We start from the raw sequence: 18,440 nt of genomic DNA on the forward strand, positions 1-18,440 counted from the left end.
TTGGTGAGGCGCTCGACTTCAGCTCTTCTAAGGTTCGCAAAGCAAGTTACTGAATTTTTAGAGCCCTCCAAAAGTGATCAAAAGACGGACTGATCCACATTTACAATAACAGACCTAATGACTACAGCACTGCACTGGGATCAACAATAGGACTGCATGAACATAAAAAACTGGGCCATCAGAGAAAGGTCAAAAACATAGATGGTATCAGAGATGGACTCAAAGTGAGCTTTTGCCCTCTGCCACGTTACATTTCTGTAGCCAGAAGTTACCAAATTCGGATGAGAGGGTGGATTGCTATCATGCATATATATGTATATATATGTACTGCTAAGTGGCAGATTAAAAACTATAGAAGTATAGACTTCTTGGATGGTCTGTGTTAGGGTTAAACATCAATCAAACCAGTCACAACACAGTCAACTCCAGTCTCTACATGGATGGCTTATGGAATAAAGTCATCCCTCCCAGAGTTCTTAGAAAAGGAGAAACTATCCATAAAGACCAAACTACTTTATATACTAGGCTGTAAACATGCTTATAAGTGTACGGGGACTGACTCATTTACTTTGAGACTGACTCCAACAACCTTGTGACATGACTGGTGAGCTTCTCAGTGTGTCAACAGTAGGCATAACCAGTGCCAGTGTTTATTTTACTCCTACATCATAAGTGTCATTATTGCAAAGCTGTATCAAACACAGCTTGTTCAAGCATAACTATGCATATTTTTGAAAAAACTGTTTTGGTTTTGCCAAAATTACGTTTGTGTCCAAAGTAAATTTTGAATTTTAGGACCAGATGCAGTAAACACCTTACAGCATAAACTGACTGACAAAAATATTTTTACACAGAAAGCCAAGTGGTTTAACAAAACCCAGTCTATTATACACAAAAAAGTGCTGCACATGTTCCAGCTTTATTCCTGGAAAATGTGGTGGACACAGTTTATAATATAGTCTGACTCATCTTTCATTTAATATCAGTCTGTAGTCCTTAGCGGTAACTTTAAACCTTACTCTAATGACATACAACCAGAGCGGCCAGGCCTTTCAAACAACAGCTGAAGTTACAGAAAAACAAAACAAACATGCAGCTGCACACATGAAGATACGTTGATATCTTTGGTACAAGCATTTATTTCAGGATAAAATTAAAAATGTATTTATTTACAGTGTGATTTTCTGGTCTTACTGACCCACTACAAGCCACAGTCACCCTTTTTTCTGACACAGCGCTTTATCTTAACTAACGCTGGGTTGTGGGAAGGCTGGAGTCTATCCCAGCCGTCACAGGGTGAGATGCGGGGTTACACCCTGGACAGGCTGACAGTCCAGTACAGTCCAGTCGAGTTTTTGCAAACCACTTGGAGTCTACCTAAAAAACGCATGCTTAGCTGTTACATCTGACTCACTCTCACATTCACACCTACAACCACAGTGTTACGGTTAATCACAGCACCACCATGCTCTCTTACTCCACATTCAGCTTTAAGGTTAAGCAGGTTAATTAACTACAAACGGGTCTCTGTACCTGACTATTTGGTACAGACATGGGTGTGAGGTGGTGGATGTCCTGCAGGCTTTAAGACTCACCCCATTTGAGCTGTTGAGGATCTGGTTGAAGATGTTGTGGACAGCCTGGTAGGCTTCTAGCTCTGTCTGACACAGTGACACCAGGTAATCCTTTACCTGCTCGTAGATCCTCCCATCTAAAATCTGTATACAGTGATAGAAAGGTGTGTTTAGATTTACACCACGTCTCCTTTCACCCACCAATTCAGATGTATATATGCTCACCTTGATGCAGTCAATGAGGTCTGTGTTGTAGTAGCGCTGCTGGTGCGCATTCGCGGCTGCAAGCATGAGAAGGTAGTCGTTTCTGGCGTGCGTGGCTTTGGAGTTGCACTCGCTCCGCTTTGCTTTCAGCTAGAAGAGGAAGAAACGTTTAAACAGCTCATACAACAAAAACACCACTAAACGTTGGGCTCGTGGACTCAAGATCTTATACCTTTACGCTGGCCCTCTGAAGACTGGATCTGGACTGGAAGAGACTCAGCTTTGACCTGCAGAGAAGATACAAAATCATTTCTCTTTGGTTTTTAACATGAGCATCAATGTTTTGCCTTTTCCAGTTTAACCAAGTAATCAAATTTAGGCTGACAACATAAAAAAGGAGCCTCAGTTGGATGTGCAATTACAATAAGTACAAGAATGTACCAAAAGGTGTCAATACCTCACATGGAGGAGAGGTCAAGTTCAGGGACAGTTATTTAAGGTGAGCCCAACAACTGCCCATGTAGAAACATCTATCAATCAAACAGGCCACGCCCCTAAATCCAATAGCCAGGTACTCACAAAACAAATAAATAATTAAAACAAAATAAAACTCATTCTCTGTGCTGTTAGGAAAAGGAAAAATACCCACAGAGGCAAAAACTGCGAATGGCACTTTACATTAGTTAGCCATCAAGTGTGTAGATAAGCTGAGGTTGCAGTAAAGTAATTAATGAAACAGAAGAGTGTTGATAAACTACGAAACGAGCCTGACTCTAGAAGGAGATTATACTCTGTGGTCATGGATGAGAGGCCTTTCGTTTTATAATTTTATCAAATCTGCTTCATGTCTGCTTGAGAGACACAGGAGCAGCTCATGAACTATAGCGTTGTATCTTATTTGTCTCATTATGACAAATTAAAACCTACATTAGAAGGAAGTAAAAATCGAAAGACAGCAGAACAATCAAAACAATGGAATCTGTGTAATGACCATTAACACTACTACAGTGACACATTTAATACCCACGTTACTCTGCTGGAAGCGGATTGTTTACAAAATTAACATATGTGCATTTTGAACATGATATTTCCTTTTAATTTTAATGCTTGTTTAATGTTTGATGGTAATTACCTTTGTCCACCTATAGTAAATCAAAAATTTAAATCCATGCTTTTGTTTAATCAGGTAACTCAGTCAGATGACTTTTATCTAATGCAGTTTGAGCCTCAATATTTATTTCCAAATAATTATTGGAATTTTAACCTCATGGCACACCTGCAGTAATGTCGAAAACTACAAGAGATTCCCTTCCACAGTGTGACCACGAACAAAGATATCACTATAGTCATTTCACATTGCTTCTTTTTTTCCTCTGATTTATAGTTTGAACCCAACTTTAGACATATTGTAAACAAGAAACACATCATTATCACCTGTTTAACTCCTGGAGAATAACACGATATATATACACAAATAACCAGGTCTCTCATTTGATTTTTATGCATGCGCAGGGTGGATGAAACGACGGCAGGAAGAAGAGTAAATAATCGTTTCCACTGCTGAATGTTTAAACCAAGCTGCTATCATAATGCCTTTAAGATAATAAGAGATCCACTTTGATAAAAAAAATAAATCTGAGCAAAGGCTGGAACTGATTACAGACCTGCTGCTTCCAATTTAAACCCTGACGATGTGCAATAACAGCTGCATGAGTGTAAACAATTGTGAGCAGAGCAGTTTGTGTGAAATTATTAAACTTTAGTCTTCTCTTCTTACTGGAGTGTTTCATTCTGCAGATTTTCAAAAGGCAAACCTCAGAGGAGTCATCTGAGAATGTGTGCGTGTGTGGACACAACAGACCAGAAAAACACAGCATTTATAGTATTATTTGTAAGTGGTGGCCCAGCTATCAATCCTCTCCGACAGCCTGGTAATAAACTTTCCTGATGAGCAGAAAAATGTCTGCTATGTGGTGAGTCAAAGTGCCAGCTGTTCATGTCGTGCCAGGCCAAAGTGCCTCCATCGACTCATGCAAAGAGCCTGAGAGCTGCTTGTTTGATAAAACTAAAAAATGTTGTTTTTTTAGAATTTTCTTCTCTCGACTAAAATGTGCTTTGATTTTCATTGGAACTTTTGATCCACTCAGAGCAAAATAATGTGCTCAGATCTGAATTTAAGAGCTGATTTGTGACATCTGATTTGGAAACTATTTCTGTTAACTTAAACCTCGGAAATTTCTCTTGTTTTCAGTGAAATAGGAGAGATTATGTCGAAGTTTTGCAAGTTTTTAATACGAAGGAGTTTTCAGTGACAGAAGGAAGGCAAATCAATTAATTTACAGAAGAACCCCAGTACATACAAGTTATAATTGTTTGCTGTGCTTTTCAGCAAAACTGGAGTTTGTTCTAATTAACTGATCTGCAAACAGGCGTCAACAACATCACCGTCATATTATTAATCAGTTTATTTCCAGTCCAGCATGGCAGTCTGCTTTTTCTGACTCCCTTTGAGTGACTTCAAGACACTTTTCAATTTAGTCACGGAGAAATAATTGTAAAAATACACAAGAGGTTTTTATTTCTGATCTGACTGAGAAACTGAGAAACTCCACACATATTGGCTCACAGGTTGTGAAAAAAAGCGGATAGCCCATGACGATACCTCTTTCTGACTCTTAGGATCACTGTAATTTACCAAATGCACTTTATTTCATTCAGTGTGATCTAAAATTAGACACTGAGTCCATAAACTTGTCAGGAAAGTGCTTACAGAGGTCACAGACCAAAGGGACATTTTCCCGTAGCCATGTGTGGATCAAACGTTACAGTTAGAAGTGCTGCCAATGAGAGAGAGAGGTGAAAGTTTTTCAAAATAAATGACAGAAAGTCATGAATCTGTCTGATTTTTGGTACAGAAAAGAAGATAGATACCATTTTACCATTACTACCCTGAGCTACTGAGGACATTTTCCACAAACAAATACTTATCATTAAACTGTAGGGTTTTTACTTTAGAATAGTCTAACAAAGAGAGTAGAGTAATTTGGATCATACTTTGCGTCCAGCTCTGCCTTCTCTCGGACTGCCTGCGCCATCGTCTCGGCCTCCTGGTACTTCTTCCTGCTCTTGGTCAGCTCCTTCACCGACTCCTGCAGCTCAGCTTGGACCACAGTCAGCTGCTCAATACACTGATGACATCAAATTGGAGACATCGAGAACAAAAAACAAAACAAATAAGGGCTTTTACATCTACATGCAACCACTGAGAAATATGCAAATACCCTTCAGGCATATCTATACAACACATGGAGTGAGTAATGACATCATGGCACACGCTACATACAGGAGCTTTGATGGAAACTCCCAAAAAGGTGAGGCCCAACAAGAGCAGCACTGTAGGCTGCAGGCAAGGCAAGGCAAGGCAAGGCAAGGCAAGGCAAGTTTATTTGTATAGCACAATTCAACAACAAGGTGATTCAAAGTGCTTTACAGAGACATTAGAAACAAGAACAAATAAAAAGCATGATTTAAAATTGAATAAAACAAGCAAATAAACTAACTAACTAATTAACAAACAAACAAACAAACAACAGTATATAAAATCAAAACAGATAAAATCAGAACAGTAGATAAAATCAGTAGTTAAATGTAAGTTTTGAAATTTAAGCTTAAAGTGTGGATTTGGTGCTTTATTCAAATGCAGCTGAGAACAGGTGAGTCTTCAACCTGGATTTAAATAAACTGAGTGTTTCAGCTGATCTGAGGCTTTGGAACGTGGCCATTAGAAACCAGAACGTGGCACAGAGGCGTCAGACATTACGATGAGGAAAAAAACTCCAGACGTGCAGAGCTAACTGCAGAGCTGATAGCAACTCTAAATGATAATAGGAGACAGTATTGTGAACTCTGCCCTTCAAAGGCTGACTGTTTATTACACCGTTTACAAGAACCTGCACTTTCCACTGGGTAGTAACACTGACCTGAAGACGAGGAAGATGTGACTATGTCTACTCTGCAACGTCATCGTTGTGATGGATTTTTACCAGAAAGTGACGCTGCGTTCCAGGAGCACCATAACGGCAAGCCTGTCTGAAGTTATGAAGTTTCTTTTTTAGTGACTCGCCTGCTCAGATGTTTGCTCCCTCCTGTGAGCACTCTTTTCCCATTAACCTTCATTTTGTATGTCTTGAACAGTCCTCCTTTCAGTACATACACCCTCTCGTCTCAAAAACTGCCTGACTTTCAAAATAAACTTTAACTAGGAATACATAAAGTTATGTGAAAATACAAAGTTTTGTGTATCAGAGCACAACAAAAATTAAGAAAATCATCTGGTCCTTACCAAGTCCTAATAAATTAGGTAATTACAAGCTCAGATGAATAATAACACATGACATATTCCACTGTCATTTATTTAAAAAGATCTAAACACACCCTTACCTCCTCTGTGCGAATTAAGAGGGTAAGTAGTAGCCAGGTGCTACTTAATCAACTGTGATCATCTCAATTAAAGCAGAAGTTTTTGCAAGTTTTCAGGTCTGAAGCTTTCAGGTGTGTAATAACACAAAGCCCCAAACTTACCAGGAGTCAGTGTTCCAGCAAAATCACCACAAGGTCAGACTATCAGCACAAACACCTCAAACCAACTGTCAGCACAGCAGTTAAGGGGTCATGATCTGGGCTTGTTTTGCAGCCACAGGAACTGGGCACTTTCCAGAACTCCTCCGTATAACAAAGTACTCTAGATTTAGAGCTGTTCAATAGCTGAAGCTTGGCTGAATTTAAATCATGCAGCAGGACAATGATTATGAGCACAGAAGTAAATCTACAATCAAATGGCTTAATAAGAAATTAATCATAATGTTGGAATGGCCCATCAAAGTCCAGACCTCAACTTGACTGAAAAACTGTGGTGGGAGCTTAATAGAGCTGCACATAAATGAATGCCTGCAAATCCCAACTTTTCAAGCAGAGAGGGTTAAAATTCCCCTATAATGTGAGAGACTGAATAATTCAGAAAACAATTACTTCAAGTTATAGATCCACCTTTAGCAGCTACCGAATCATGCAGTGTACTTAGTTTTTCTACACACTTCATAAGCATGTTGACTTAGTGTTTACACAACGACACAGTTCAATATGATTATTTTATATTATGTTTTCTTTCAGTTTGGGCTGGACTGACATGGTCACCATATGGGCAAACCCATGTGTGTCTTAAACCACATCTGTGTGGTCCTGTGTGTAGCCACAGGTTCAGCCACTGGTAACTGATAATTACCGATGCCTGCTCCTTATCAGAAACTTTCACATAATGCAAACAGTCTGACAGATTCTGTTGAAGTCGGCCATGGTTCTCTCAGAAGTGGAATTTAGCTTGTGGCACCACAACCTAATGTTGGCGTCAGCCAACTTCTCCAGACACTTGGGCTGAGGGCTGTTGAAGCCCTTTAGGTGTTATGAAGCCCTTTAGGAAGCTTTAGGTGTTATGTTGTCCTTTGATTTGCCCATAAAAGAAAGGGATTCATTTTCCATCTTATCAACCTTACTGATGTTAAACAGGGCCTTTCATGTGTCACAATTAAATAACCCCCACCATGCAGAAAGTACATAAACAAACTGGGGTTAACATCATATTTTTAAACTATTTTTCAGGATAATTAGTACTATATAGCAATTTAACAACTTTATCACAACATTTTTTTCCCATTTTGTGCTGCAATCATAACTGATGCACACTATCTGGGGATGACAGCACTACACGAAATGGAAAAAAGGGCAGATAAAAATGACATCAGGGAAAACTGCAGTCGAGCAGTCTGTGACTTCATCATTGTTTTACAGAAACAGGCAAGTATGAAAAGCAGAACTTTATCATTAGTGTGTGGGCATGTCACACCATTTGTGTGTTGTGTGTTAAAAATAATAAAAGCCACTTTGTTCCTGTTGGTGTGCATGAAATAGGAAGCCAGCCGACTTGACTTCAGCTTCCACTGTTACAATTTTCAGGTGGTTGTTTGAGGACAGAAGGCGTCTTCGGATTTAGTTCACGAGAGCCATTAACATCTGGTTAAACAGCATCATTTAGTGTCTGAAGGTCTAAACAGTAACCAATGTGAGCATCATGCTTCTAAAACCATCAACTTCCCTTTTTCACTTTGGGGAAACAAGATAAACACCCTGCATTGCATCAGTACAGCAGTGCACGTCAATGTAAGGACAGAAGTGAGACCTGCAATACCTTCCTAAGCTGCTGCTCCTTCTGCAGTCGTGCTGTCTTGGCTGCGTCGGCCACCTGGACTTTGTAGTTGTCGCAGGTGCTTATTCTGGACTGCGTTGCCTGGACCATACCCTCCAAATAGGCCCTCCAAACACAATACATGTTCCTAAAAACAAACAAACGCAGATTGATGCAGTGAGACATTTTTCGCCATAACGAATGGTAAGTGAGTAACTAAACAGCTAGAGATGCACTATTAAACAAAATAGGATATGGTCTGACGTCCCATCGGGCTATTGCGTGAACTCAAATGTATGACGACCCTGCAAACAAGCAAACAATCCAAAATTCTCCCTGATTTGAACCAACAATGATAAATGTGTGAGTAAATACGGGCAACAACCTGTATACAGGAAGGATGGAAAGTCTAGGCTTCATTATTTACTAACATAATTATTTAAGACTAGATGTTTAGTCTGTTTGTGATTAATGAGAAATGTATGTTATAAATTCCCACAGGCCAAAATGACGTCCATGCCCGATATAATCAGCTCACTGTTATGTGACATTTGACAAGCTGGATTTCAGTGTTTCAGACGCCCAGCTGTTTTAACCACCACCCAAATACATTTTTTCTTTCTTTTTTTTTTTTTTTTTCAATCACCCGAGATAACATCGTCATTGACTTATTGTCGAACAATACCCTTGCTTTTACTTTGAAAGTTCAGCCACTGCTATCAAGCTGTTGGAATGCTGGTTAGGTCACTGCTGTGGTGGTCCTCCGTCAAATAAAGGAGGAACAACTTTAACTACAACCTGAAGCAGGTGGAGAGCTCGTGATATATCTGATACCCTGAGCTCAGAGCAGAATAAACTACTGCAAAAATGAAACATATTTAGTGTTTTTTCTGTATCTTCTCTCAGAGTTATGAAGTAGAGTAAAGACAGTTTAGCAATCTAAACCAAAGGGATGGAAATAGGAGTCTGAGGCTGGCTCTTAAAGCTGGATCAAGTATCAGTGACAATGGTCAGATCTATTTAATTCAACTCTATGCTGTTCTTTGTTTTATGTGCTGAGTAAAGGATGGAGGAAGCACAGCATGGCAACCTGCAGGTATTTCCTACCTGCTCCAACAAATTTTATTTCTCTTTTTTAAATTTTAATTGCAAACTGTGGTCGAAGTGAGCTGACACGACGTAAAAGATCTGGTGACAACAATGCTTTGGTTCGCCTTCTCTCCCTAGTTTACTTTCACTGTCATTGTGTTCGGCCAGGTAGAAGTTATCTCTAGACTATATTCTAGACAACGTCATAAAAGGGAAAAAAAATGTCCTATTCTGATTGCACAGAGTTAGTGTTTCCACTGATGACTTGAGATCAAAGGGTTAATGTCAGAGGTAGAATCCAGGAAGACCTTGGCGTGTTGTAACACTTGTTGTAATGCTTTTATTGCGCTTACTGTATGACAACATGTTGTCACCTCAGTTAATGCTATTTCCTTTCAGCTGTGTCTGTCAGCTTCACACCCAACGCATGAATGTGAGAAAGTTCAGGAAAGGGAGAAACCGTGTGACCGTAAATGACAGCAGTGTGCAGCAGCCTGATGACTCTCTCTCTCTCTCTGTTTATTAATTTTATATAGTTGGATGTATTGTTCAGTCATATCTTGTTTTACCAAGTTAGGAAAGCCATTTTACGTTGCATTACATGTAAAGGAGTGATTCACAACTTAGCACTAGTTTTAGATCAAATACCCAAAGCGAGGCGCTGGTATCGTTGCAGAAAGGGAAAAAGTTGTACTTGTGCATGTCTATAATAATAATAATAATGAGACCAGAAAAGATTAAATTCAAGAGAAATTATTGTCATAGTATGAGATGAACGTGCCATGTTTTATCTTTTCTTGATGTGATTGAGAGTGCACAAAATTTTAACAAGGACCCCTCACCACAGCTTAACCCCCCCAACCCCACACACACAAAAACAACAACAATAAACAAAATCAATAAACAATAAACAGTCCAAAGCAGCATCTGTGTGTTTTGGAGAAGGAATTTACCTGTGGTCTGACGGTTCTTCTGTCTCTGGCCATTCTCTCTTTAAATACTGATTTGCCAGCTTCTGCAGGGCCTGCAAAAGAGGAAGTGAAAAACAAAAGCAGCGGTGACCTTTCACCTTTGACACCACTCCACATTTCACACGTCTCTTCTTCACAGAAGATGCACTCAGAGGACTGTGACCCTCCCTGACCTTGTCCTATAAACCAGCGGGTTGGCAGAGCACGAAGAGACAAACTCTACTCTACCCTTCAGGCACAGATAGAGTAAACTCAGTAAAAACAGCTGTGATAAAAGTAAGCCATATGAAACTGTCCACATTCACTATAAAGTATCTTCTCTATGGAATGACTTCACAGTGCATGGACTCGTTCACCTGTCAGCCAGAGCCTTGTTTGGATGCTGGCTCACTTGCTGGTTTTTATGCTGACGTGGGCTCTTTTTTTTTTAGCAGAAAAATGTAATTTATTTAGACCACATTCAGCCCTGGAGATATATTAGGTTCCTCCACCTCAGCCAATGGTGAGGTTAACCTTTGAAGGGCCAAAATAGCAGGACAGGGTGAGAGCAGGAGAAGACTGAGTATGTTTGGTATGTCAGAGAGGTGCGCTAACCTGAATAAACTGACGAAAAGCAAACATGAATATCTTTAGTAGGGCTGCCACAAACGATTATTTTGATAGTCGACTAGTCACCGATTATTTTTGCGATTAGTCGACTAATCAGATCATCATCCATTAGATGTAAAACTACAGCTTATTGCACCAGCAGCATCTGCTCTTATATAACTATCATTAGCTTACAGCTTTAAGTGTTTAAGGTCTGTGCTAACTAAAAATAAAGACAAGATGATAGTTTATTGAATTTTAATGAAATTTGCAGATTGTTTCGGTGAAGATTAATAAACTCCTTGCTATCTAAAATATAACAGGACACTGGAGTATATTCTGGAGCATCTCACACTTCTGATAATCAGCTGTCTGCTTGACGTTTATTCAGCTGTGTAAAAACTATAACTTTAATCTCAGACAAACTGATTTACTCAGGAACAAATAAAATACTAAAAAAAAAAAAAAAGCCAAACAATAACATTTTAAGTTATCTAAGTGACTCATATATATTTAACCTGAGTAGCGAAAGACGGCGGTGGGTTTGAAAACGATTTGTGGGGAGTCCGGTGTTCTCACAGCGCTAGTGAGCCTAGCCCCTGGCTCGCTAAAGAGCTAGTGGGTAACAGATGTCTCCGAAAACGTCAGAGCGCTTTTGAAAATATGTGGTGTCCTGATAAACTGAGCAGATATTTGAGGTTTACACAGCTACATTCTCGCCTGAAAATATGTTAAACGATTATTTTGTGACCCAGAAAGAATAATAAGAGTAACATTAAAACTAACTAGCTGCCGCCATTGTTGGAAACTGCGCCGGGCCGCGCTATGAATTCTGGGACACAGCTGCTTCTTCTTCTTCTTCTTCGGGGTTTAACGGTAGCTGACATCCTTGTACATGCAATGCTGCCATCTTCTGTTTCAGTCCGTTATTACACTCTTAAATCCTGCCACTTATTCCTGCGTCTTTTGTGATCGTACAAAGTTTCAAACGACGCGTCGACTATTAAATCAGTCGTCGACGATTTTGATAGTCGACGTAATCGTGACTAGTCGACAAATCGTGGCAGCCCTAATCTTTAGCAGCAGACATATAATGTTGGAGCGACAGTATTCGTATTAAAAATAATCAACGCTTTAAATAAAAAGGCTGGAGTATTAGTATTAGTTATTTATCCTACAAACATATCTGTGTGATGAGAATCTGCAGGCGAGTAGCAGCCTGAGCTACACTGAAAACTGGCATTTAAGTGAAATATGAAGGAAATTCAGCATATCCAGGTCACCTTATCTGGCTTCCCTTAACCTAACATCATGAATCAGGCTAAGTGGTCACATGTAGGTGGCTATCAACTGAATAACTCAATGCAATGTTTCCCAATTTGGCTACAAGCGAGTTAAGATGGAAAAGGCGCTTTTGGCAGCAGAAACATGGATATGTCTACTGGGCTTATATTTATTTTATTGTATTCTTTTAAACAAACAAAGATAAAACTGTAATTTTAGAAAAATATTTGGCAGTATAACACATAATACAGGCTGAAAGCAGCACAGCTGCTGCAGACAAAGCAGCAGTATGACTTAGAGGGAAAGCGTATTATTAAAAATGTTGTCTAAATGTGTGTAAGCCTTAATCAGTAAGGCTGGAAAAGTGTTTGACTGTGTAAGTTAGCAGTCTTATCACAGCTCTGTCATTAAAGGCAATGGATAATCTGATGTATAATTACAATTTTTATTTTGTTAAATTAATGTTTACACGACTGTAAGATCATTTCAATCTTCCAGCTCGGTAGCATTTAACAGTCTGACACAGAGTAAAGAATAGAAAACAACATTAAAACACAGGCTTAGACTGCTTCCAAATTTAATTTAAGAGCTATGAGGCTTATAGAATAAAACTGTTTTCAAACTGCAGCCAAGAGGAGTATGAGAGGAATAAAAGAAGAAGAAGAATTCATGTTTCATGCTGATGCTCATCAGGGAAAGAACCTCTCACTATCTGCACACAGTGGTCTGAGAGATCTTCCTGGATTGGATCGATATTTTCCAGAGATTTTATTGGTCAGTAGTAGGTGGTTTTGTACCTGCTGACCTCTAATCCTGAACACAACCTGTTCCACAGCAGGTTAGGTCTGCAACAGAGCTTATCATGGCGATCTAACATGGAAAAAAGTGAGCTGCTTTCTGAAAACTGAGGGTTACACCTGAAGCTACCTTCACTAAGCCCCAATTCTTGCCTTGTACTCCAAGGCTTCGGTTTTGTCCCATGTAGGTAAACACTTGTGTGGAGAGCAGAAAAGGGAACACATTTCCCAAATTACAACCTGGGAAACAAATCTAATCTCACCCTGGACACAAATGAAAACCCAAATCTTGTCTGTTGTTTCCAGATAACAGCCTCAGGTAGCCTGTTAGTGGTGTGCTTGAAGCATTTGCTACTGTTTTCAAATGGTATGTGCAGACATTTATCTCATACAGCAATATATGAATCCCACAAAAGTAAAATAAATACCTAAAATTTATTTGTATTAATTTCATGCCAGAATCAAACTCATTATATTCAATATAGTAATGCATGTGAGAACACCAGGAGAAAAAAAAAGCAGCAAAACTTCATTTATAGATCAGTTATAATAGTAATAACAGATTGGCTTCACTTCATTTAAACATCTTATTTTGTGAGGATTACCGGGCTTAAACTGGGGAACAATACCACCAGAACAGAATTTAGAGTGGATAGATCTGGGTGCAGACAAACTGACTTTCCACTTCATGTCAACATTTTCTTTTTATTCAACTCGTGCCTATCAAGAATGTGAGCCCGTCTATCCTCTCTCTGTCCACTGTGAAAAGACAGGCCCTGTCATGCGCTCCTGAGGCAGGCTAGGCCAGGACTCTGAACCCACTGGTCTTGGTGATCTTGGTGCCAAAGCTTCAAAGGCACTACAGACCAGGCCATTGTGAGCTGCAGATAGAGAGATTCGCCTACTGAGCTAGCATCGCAGACACGCCTGAATGGTGTGATGGGAAAAAGGACAGGGGAGGAGGAGGAGGGATGTGAGGATGGCAGAGGAAGAGCCACACAGAGGGGGACATTTAAATCACACCGTGTGGTCTGAATAGCAATCGGCTAATGGCTATAGCAGCTTGCAGGTGTAAGGGACCAAGAAAAAGGCGCATAAAGAAAAGAGATTTGGTAGAAAAAACTGGAAAGAGGGGGGTGTTACCAAAAGGAACAAGAAATCCAGAGACACTCTGACCCACTTTGATTCAACCATTGGCAGCGGGTCTCTAACTGATCACATAACTGAGAGGCAGCCCAACCCAGGCACACAGAACACCTTTGAACCTAATGCAGCACTCAATGAAGACATTTACTTCATTTCAGGCCTGCAACGAAAGATTAATGAGTCTGCCAAATTTACAATACATATACGAGACGATATTATTAAGTGTGTTTAGTCAACTTATTTTTCTTCTGTTTAAGGCTCATTTTTGACATGTAAAGAAGCAAAAGAGCCAACATAGAAACTTCATATGATGTTTAAACAGGTCACAAAACGTTGGACTTTTGATTACGGATGTTTTGTGCTGTGGTATTTTCTGGTATCAGTTAATCTAGGGATCATTTTCCCCATTAATTGGTTAATCCTTTAGCCTGTAAAACATCTGAAAATTTGAAAAACAGCTTATCAGATCATCTCAGAGCTCAAGGAAACGATTTCTACTTATCAAATACTCAAATAAAGGAAAATATGATGGCGTCAGTTGTCTTATTTGCCAAGTTTTGGCTGATAAATAACATAAAACTGAGAAAAATCAGATCATGCATATAGTTAGTGAAGAACAACTGATTATCATTTTGGAAACACGGACGCCATAATTTACTCCCCTACAAACAGACTGGGTTTGATTACTGTTCTCCTGTTTATGGCTCAAAGTAACATTTCATTAAGCGTCTGATCCTTTAAATCTTTGAATACAGCAAAAAATAAATGCCCGATTCCCACGCAGACATTAATCCAACCTCTTTTTTCTGTCTGATCAAACACTTAAAGCCCAAGACATTTAGCTTACTGCCATAATATTTACAAATATCAGACAAAAAAAACCCCTGAACTTTGCACACCTGAGAATCTGGAACAACTAAGTTTTTAAAAACCCAGGTGATTCATTATTAATCAAAATACTTTCTCACAGTTATCTTATAAAAGACCACCTGATGTGCTCTCATCTGACAAAGATCTGTCAAGGTCTCGTGTTTATTAAACATGCGAGGATAAAATGTTTGAAACGTTGTGGCATGCATATCCAATAAAACACACATGCACCGGGGTTACTGAAGCTCATCTGCAGCCTGAGCTCAACTCTCAGCTGGATACTCACACGTTTCTATTTGAATGTCCTCTCTGCATTTGTGTCAACAGGGATTTTTATTTAAAAGCTTTACTTCCTCTTAGTCTACCTACAGATCAGCTGATAAGTACCTTTAAATATTAATATCACATGCACATAATTTTAACAGCCTATGAGGCTATAAGCCCAAATTCATTTTGTGATGTTATAGATGAATTTATAATTGGAGACACATTAATCTATTGTTGTTCAGTGGTTTTGAAGTTTGCTATTTTCTTGGTATAGGAAAATGTATTTTATGTGAGGTGACGTTTCCTCTTTTACAATCTGTAAAGAACAATATATTTGAATGTGTGTGTGTTTTGTTCACATGACGGTATTGAAGCTGTCTAATTCAGTGTGGCCCATACACACCTAGTACATTTAAACCTGGTTTATTAAGTCAGGCTTATTTAACAGCTTATTTCAAATACTCGTCTCTCTCAAAGAAGTTTAAATAAATATTTCTCTTAGTTCACCACAAAAATATTCACCTTCACACTACCCCGGTCCTGTTGTCATGCCTCTTACAATCAAGTTCCTCCACAAAAGTCCCTTTTTACTTCTGCATTGCTAAAAAATTGTGTGAAGCCAATCGAGCAACTATTATGTACCCACACTGGAAGTTTTGACAGCATCAATGGAGGAAATTAGTCCATAGACCTGCATTAACAATAGGGCTGCCACGATTAGTCGACTAGTCACGATTATGTCGACTATTAAAATCGTCGACGACTGATTTAATAGTCGACGCATCGTTTGAAGCTTTGTAAGATCACAAAGGACGCAGGAATGAGTAGTAGGATTTAAGGGTGTAATAACGGACTGAAACAGAAGATGGCAGCACTGCATGTACAAGGATGCCAGCTGCCGTTAAACCCAGAAGAAGAAGAAGCTGTGTCCCAGAATTCATAGCGCAGCCCAGCGCAGTTGTCAACAATGGCGGCAGCTAGTTAGTTTTAACTTTACTCTTATTATTCTTTCTGGGTCACAAAATAAACGTTTAACATATTTTCAGGCGAGAATGTAGCTGTGTAAACCTCAAATATCTGCTCAGTTTATCAAGACACCACATATTTTCAAAAGCTCTCCGACGTTTTCGGAGACGTCTGTTACCCACTAGCTCGTTAGCTAGGCGGGGGCAAGGCTAACTAGAGCCGTGAGAACACCGGACTCCCGGCAAATCGTTTTCAAACCCACCACTGTCTTTCGCTACTCAGGTTAAACATGATATATAAGTCACTTAGATAACTTAAAATGTTATTGTTTGGCTTTCTTTAGTATTTTATTTGTTCCTGAGTAAATCGGTTTGGCTAAGATTAAAGTTATAGTTTTTGCACAGCTAAATAAACTTCAAGCAGCCAGCTGATCATCAGAAGTTTGAGACGCTGGATAATATACTCCGGTGTCCTGTTATATTTTAGAAAGCAAGGAGTTTATTAAACTTCACCGAAACAATCTGCAAATTTCATTAAAAATTAATAAACTACCATCTTGTCTTTATTTTTAGTTAGCACAAACACTTCAAGCTGTAAACTAATGATAGTTATATAAGACCAGATGCTGCTGGTGCAATAAGCTGTACGCTGTACGTCCAATGGATGATGATCTGATTAGTCGACTAATCACAAAAATAATCGGTGACTAGTCGACTATCAAAATAATCGTTTGTGGCAGCCCTAATTAACAACAACAACAAAAAAACCCCACACAAATCAAAACTTCAAGCTTTAAAGTCCAACCAATCATTGATTAATCTGGCAATAAATAAATAATTAAATAAAATCAAGCATTTATGTGCCTCAGCCAATCTGACCGGATTAAAGAATCTGCAGAGGATCCCAGTAAGTTATACTTGTAATACCTGTATTCCATTTAAAATCTTAAAGGCTGGGTAAATTACACATTTTCAGCATTACTAGACAAAAATAGGTCTTCCACTTGCGAGTGAATGTGTATAAAAGCCAAAGGTCAAGATTCACTCATTTGTACGCACATTAATTAAGGGGAGAGCTACAGGTAGGGTTGACTGATTATGGGAAAAATCTAAATCCAAATAATAAAGATTAAATGTAACTTTCTTTTCTTTTTTTTTGGGTCAACACAAAAATCGAGCATTAAACATTGTGATCTCAGTACTCACACCTTCTGATTGTCTCCTTGAGGATCACAAATAGGATACAGGAGACAAGGGGGTGAAACTGGCCAACAGCCAGTTAGAATGCGCTTGACTCTGTGCCAAGGACACCAACACAGCTCACACTTAAGTTATACAAAGACTGATATTGTGTAACACTGACCCCAGTACCCTGTAGCCCCGCAGTACTCCCAAAAGGATTGCCTGGGGAACCTCACAGATCCATAAAACGCATGCAAACTGTACAGTCAAACTCCTATGACCCCTCCAGGAGTTCTGCAAAGGCAATGAGCGGGATTCACATATTTCAATTAACTGAACAGCCTTGGCTGCAAGAGTGTTTTTTCCTTCTACAGAGTTTGACATAACTGATGGCCAGTAAAAAAAAATAGTTTTTTGGGTCAGTGATGATGTTTCCACTAAATGCAATTATGTGAGACAAACAGCTAGATGAATGCTATTTTTCTGGCTGTCAATGCTGTCATTTAAATCAAAGGAAGCATTTCAGGTAATAAAAATCACGTTCTTATTGTCATGGTCAATGACTCCGGTCATGCAGCATTTCACTTTCATTTGAGACTGTAAAACATATTTAAGAGCATGTGTGAATAAAATTATTCACACACGCCCACACATATTATTTAAAAAAACTTATTAGCCTGTTTATCTATAGGAAAAAGCTGCTATCACAGCTGAAGTGAAGATGTTACTTTCATAGATTAACGAGGATCTGCAGCTTCTCATCTCTGACATACAGCGAGCAGCAAAGATGCAACAGCACAACTACAACAACGAACCCAGTTGGAGTGACAGAAAACACTTTTCTAGAGTCTACAACAGCTGTGGTCACAACCAAAACCTCTGTTAATAAAAAGCCAGTGGGGTTCTTAATAAAACCAACTTTTCAATGGAGTTTAAGGGAAAAGAAAAACAGTCTTTGGTTAGATTGCCACGATCACTTTCATTGGCATTTCCCTTGTAATTTTTCCAGGCTAACAGTGTCCATCCTCTCTGCAAGTCAAAAAAAGGGGCACGGAGTATTCATTTCAAAGCTTGATCAGCTTATTTTACCCAACAGTGTATGAAGTAAAAGAAATTAGCTTCTTAAACAAAAGGCTAGTAAAGTTGACATAAAATACTGACACTGCACTGTCTAGTGGAATGTTAACCAAAGCTCTGTAAGGACGATAAGCTCTTGAGCATGACAGAACAATCAGGAACAGATATATACACACTGCAGAAAAGCA

At 39.1% G+C, this 18,440-nt stretch overlaps 1 protein-coding gene across 1 annotated transcript in view; it reads right to left on the reverse strand.

Moving 5' to 3' along the window:
• LOC113030191 (F-BAR and double SH3 domains protein 2-like) overlaps positions 1 to 18,440 on the reverse strand; it is a 43,356-nt gene that overhangs the window by 15,543 nt on the left and 9,373 nt on the right. Inside the window, exons 4-9 of the mRNA XM_026181371.1 lie at positions 10,059 to 10,129; positions 8,020 to 8,164; positions 4,833 to 4,966; positions 2,011 to 2,065; positions 1,800 to 1,928; positions 1,596 to 1,718 (exon numbers count right to left, since the gene is read on the reverse strand). Coding sequence (XP_026037156.1) covers positions 1,596 to 1,718; positions 1,800 to 1,928; positions 2,011 to 2,065; positions 4,833 to 4,966; positions 8,020 to 8,164; positions 10,059 to 10,129 — 657 coding nt within the window. The remainder of the gene's footprint in view (positions 1 to 1,595; positions 1,719 to 1,799; positions 1,929 to 2,010; positions 2,066 to 4,832; positions 4,967 to 8,019; positions 8,165 to 10,058; positions 10,130 to 18,440) is intronic.

Source organism: Astatotilapia calliptera, chromosome 10 (assembly GCF_900246225.1).
Source record: "Astatotilapia calliptera chromosome 10, fAstCal1.2, whole genome shotgun sequence".
NCBI classification, from domain to species: Eukaryota; Metazoa; Chordata; class Actinopteri; order Cichliformes; family Cichlidae; genus Astatotilapia; species Astatotilapia calliptera.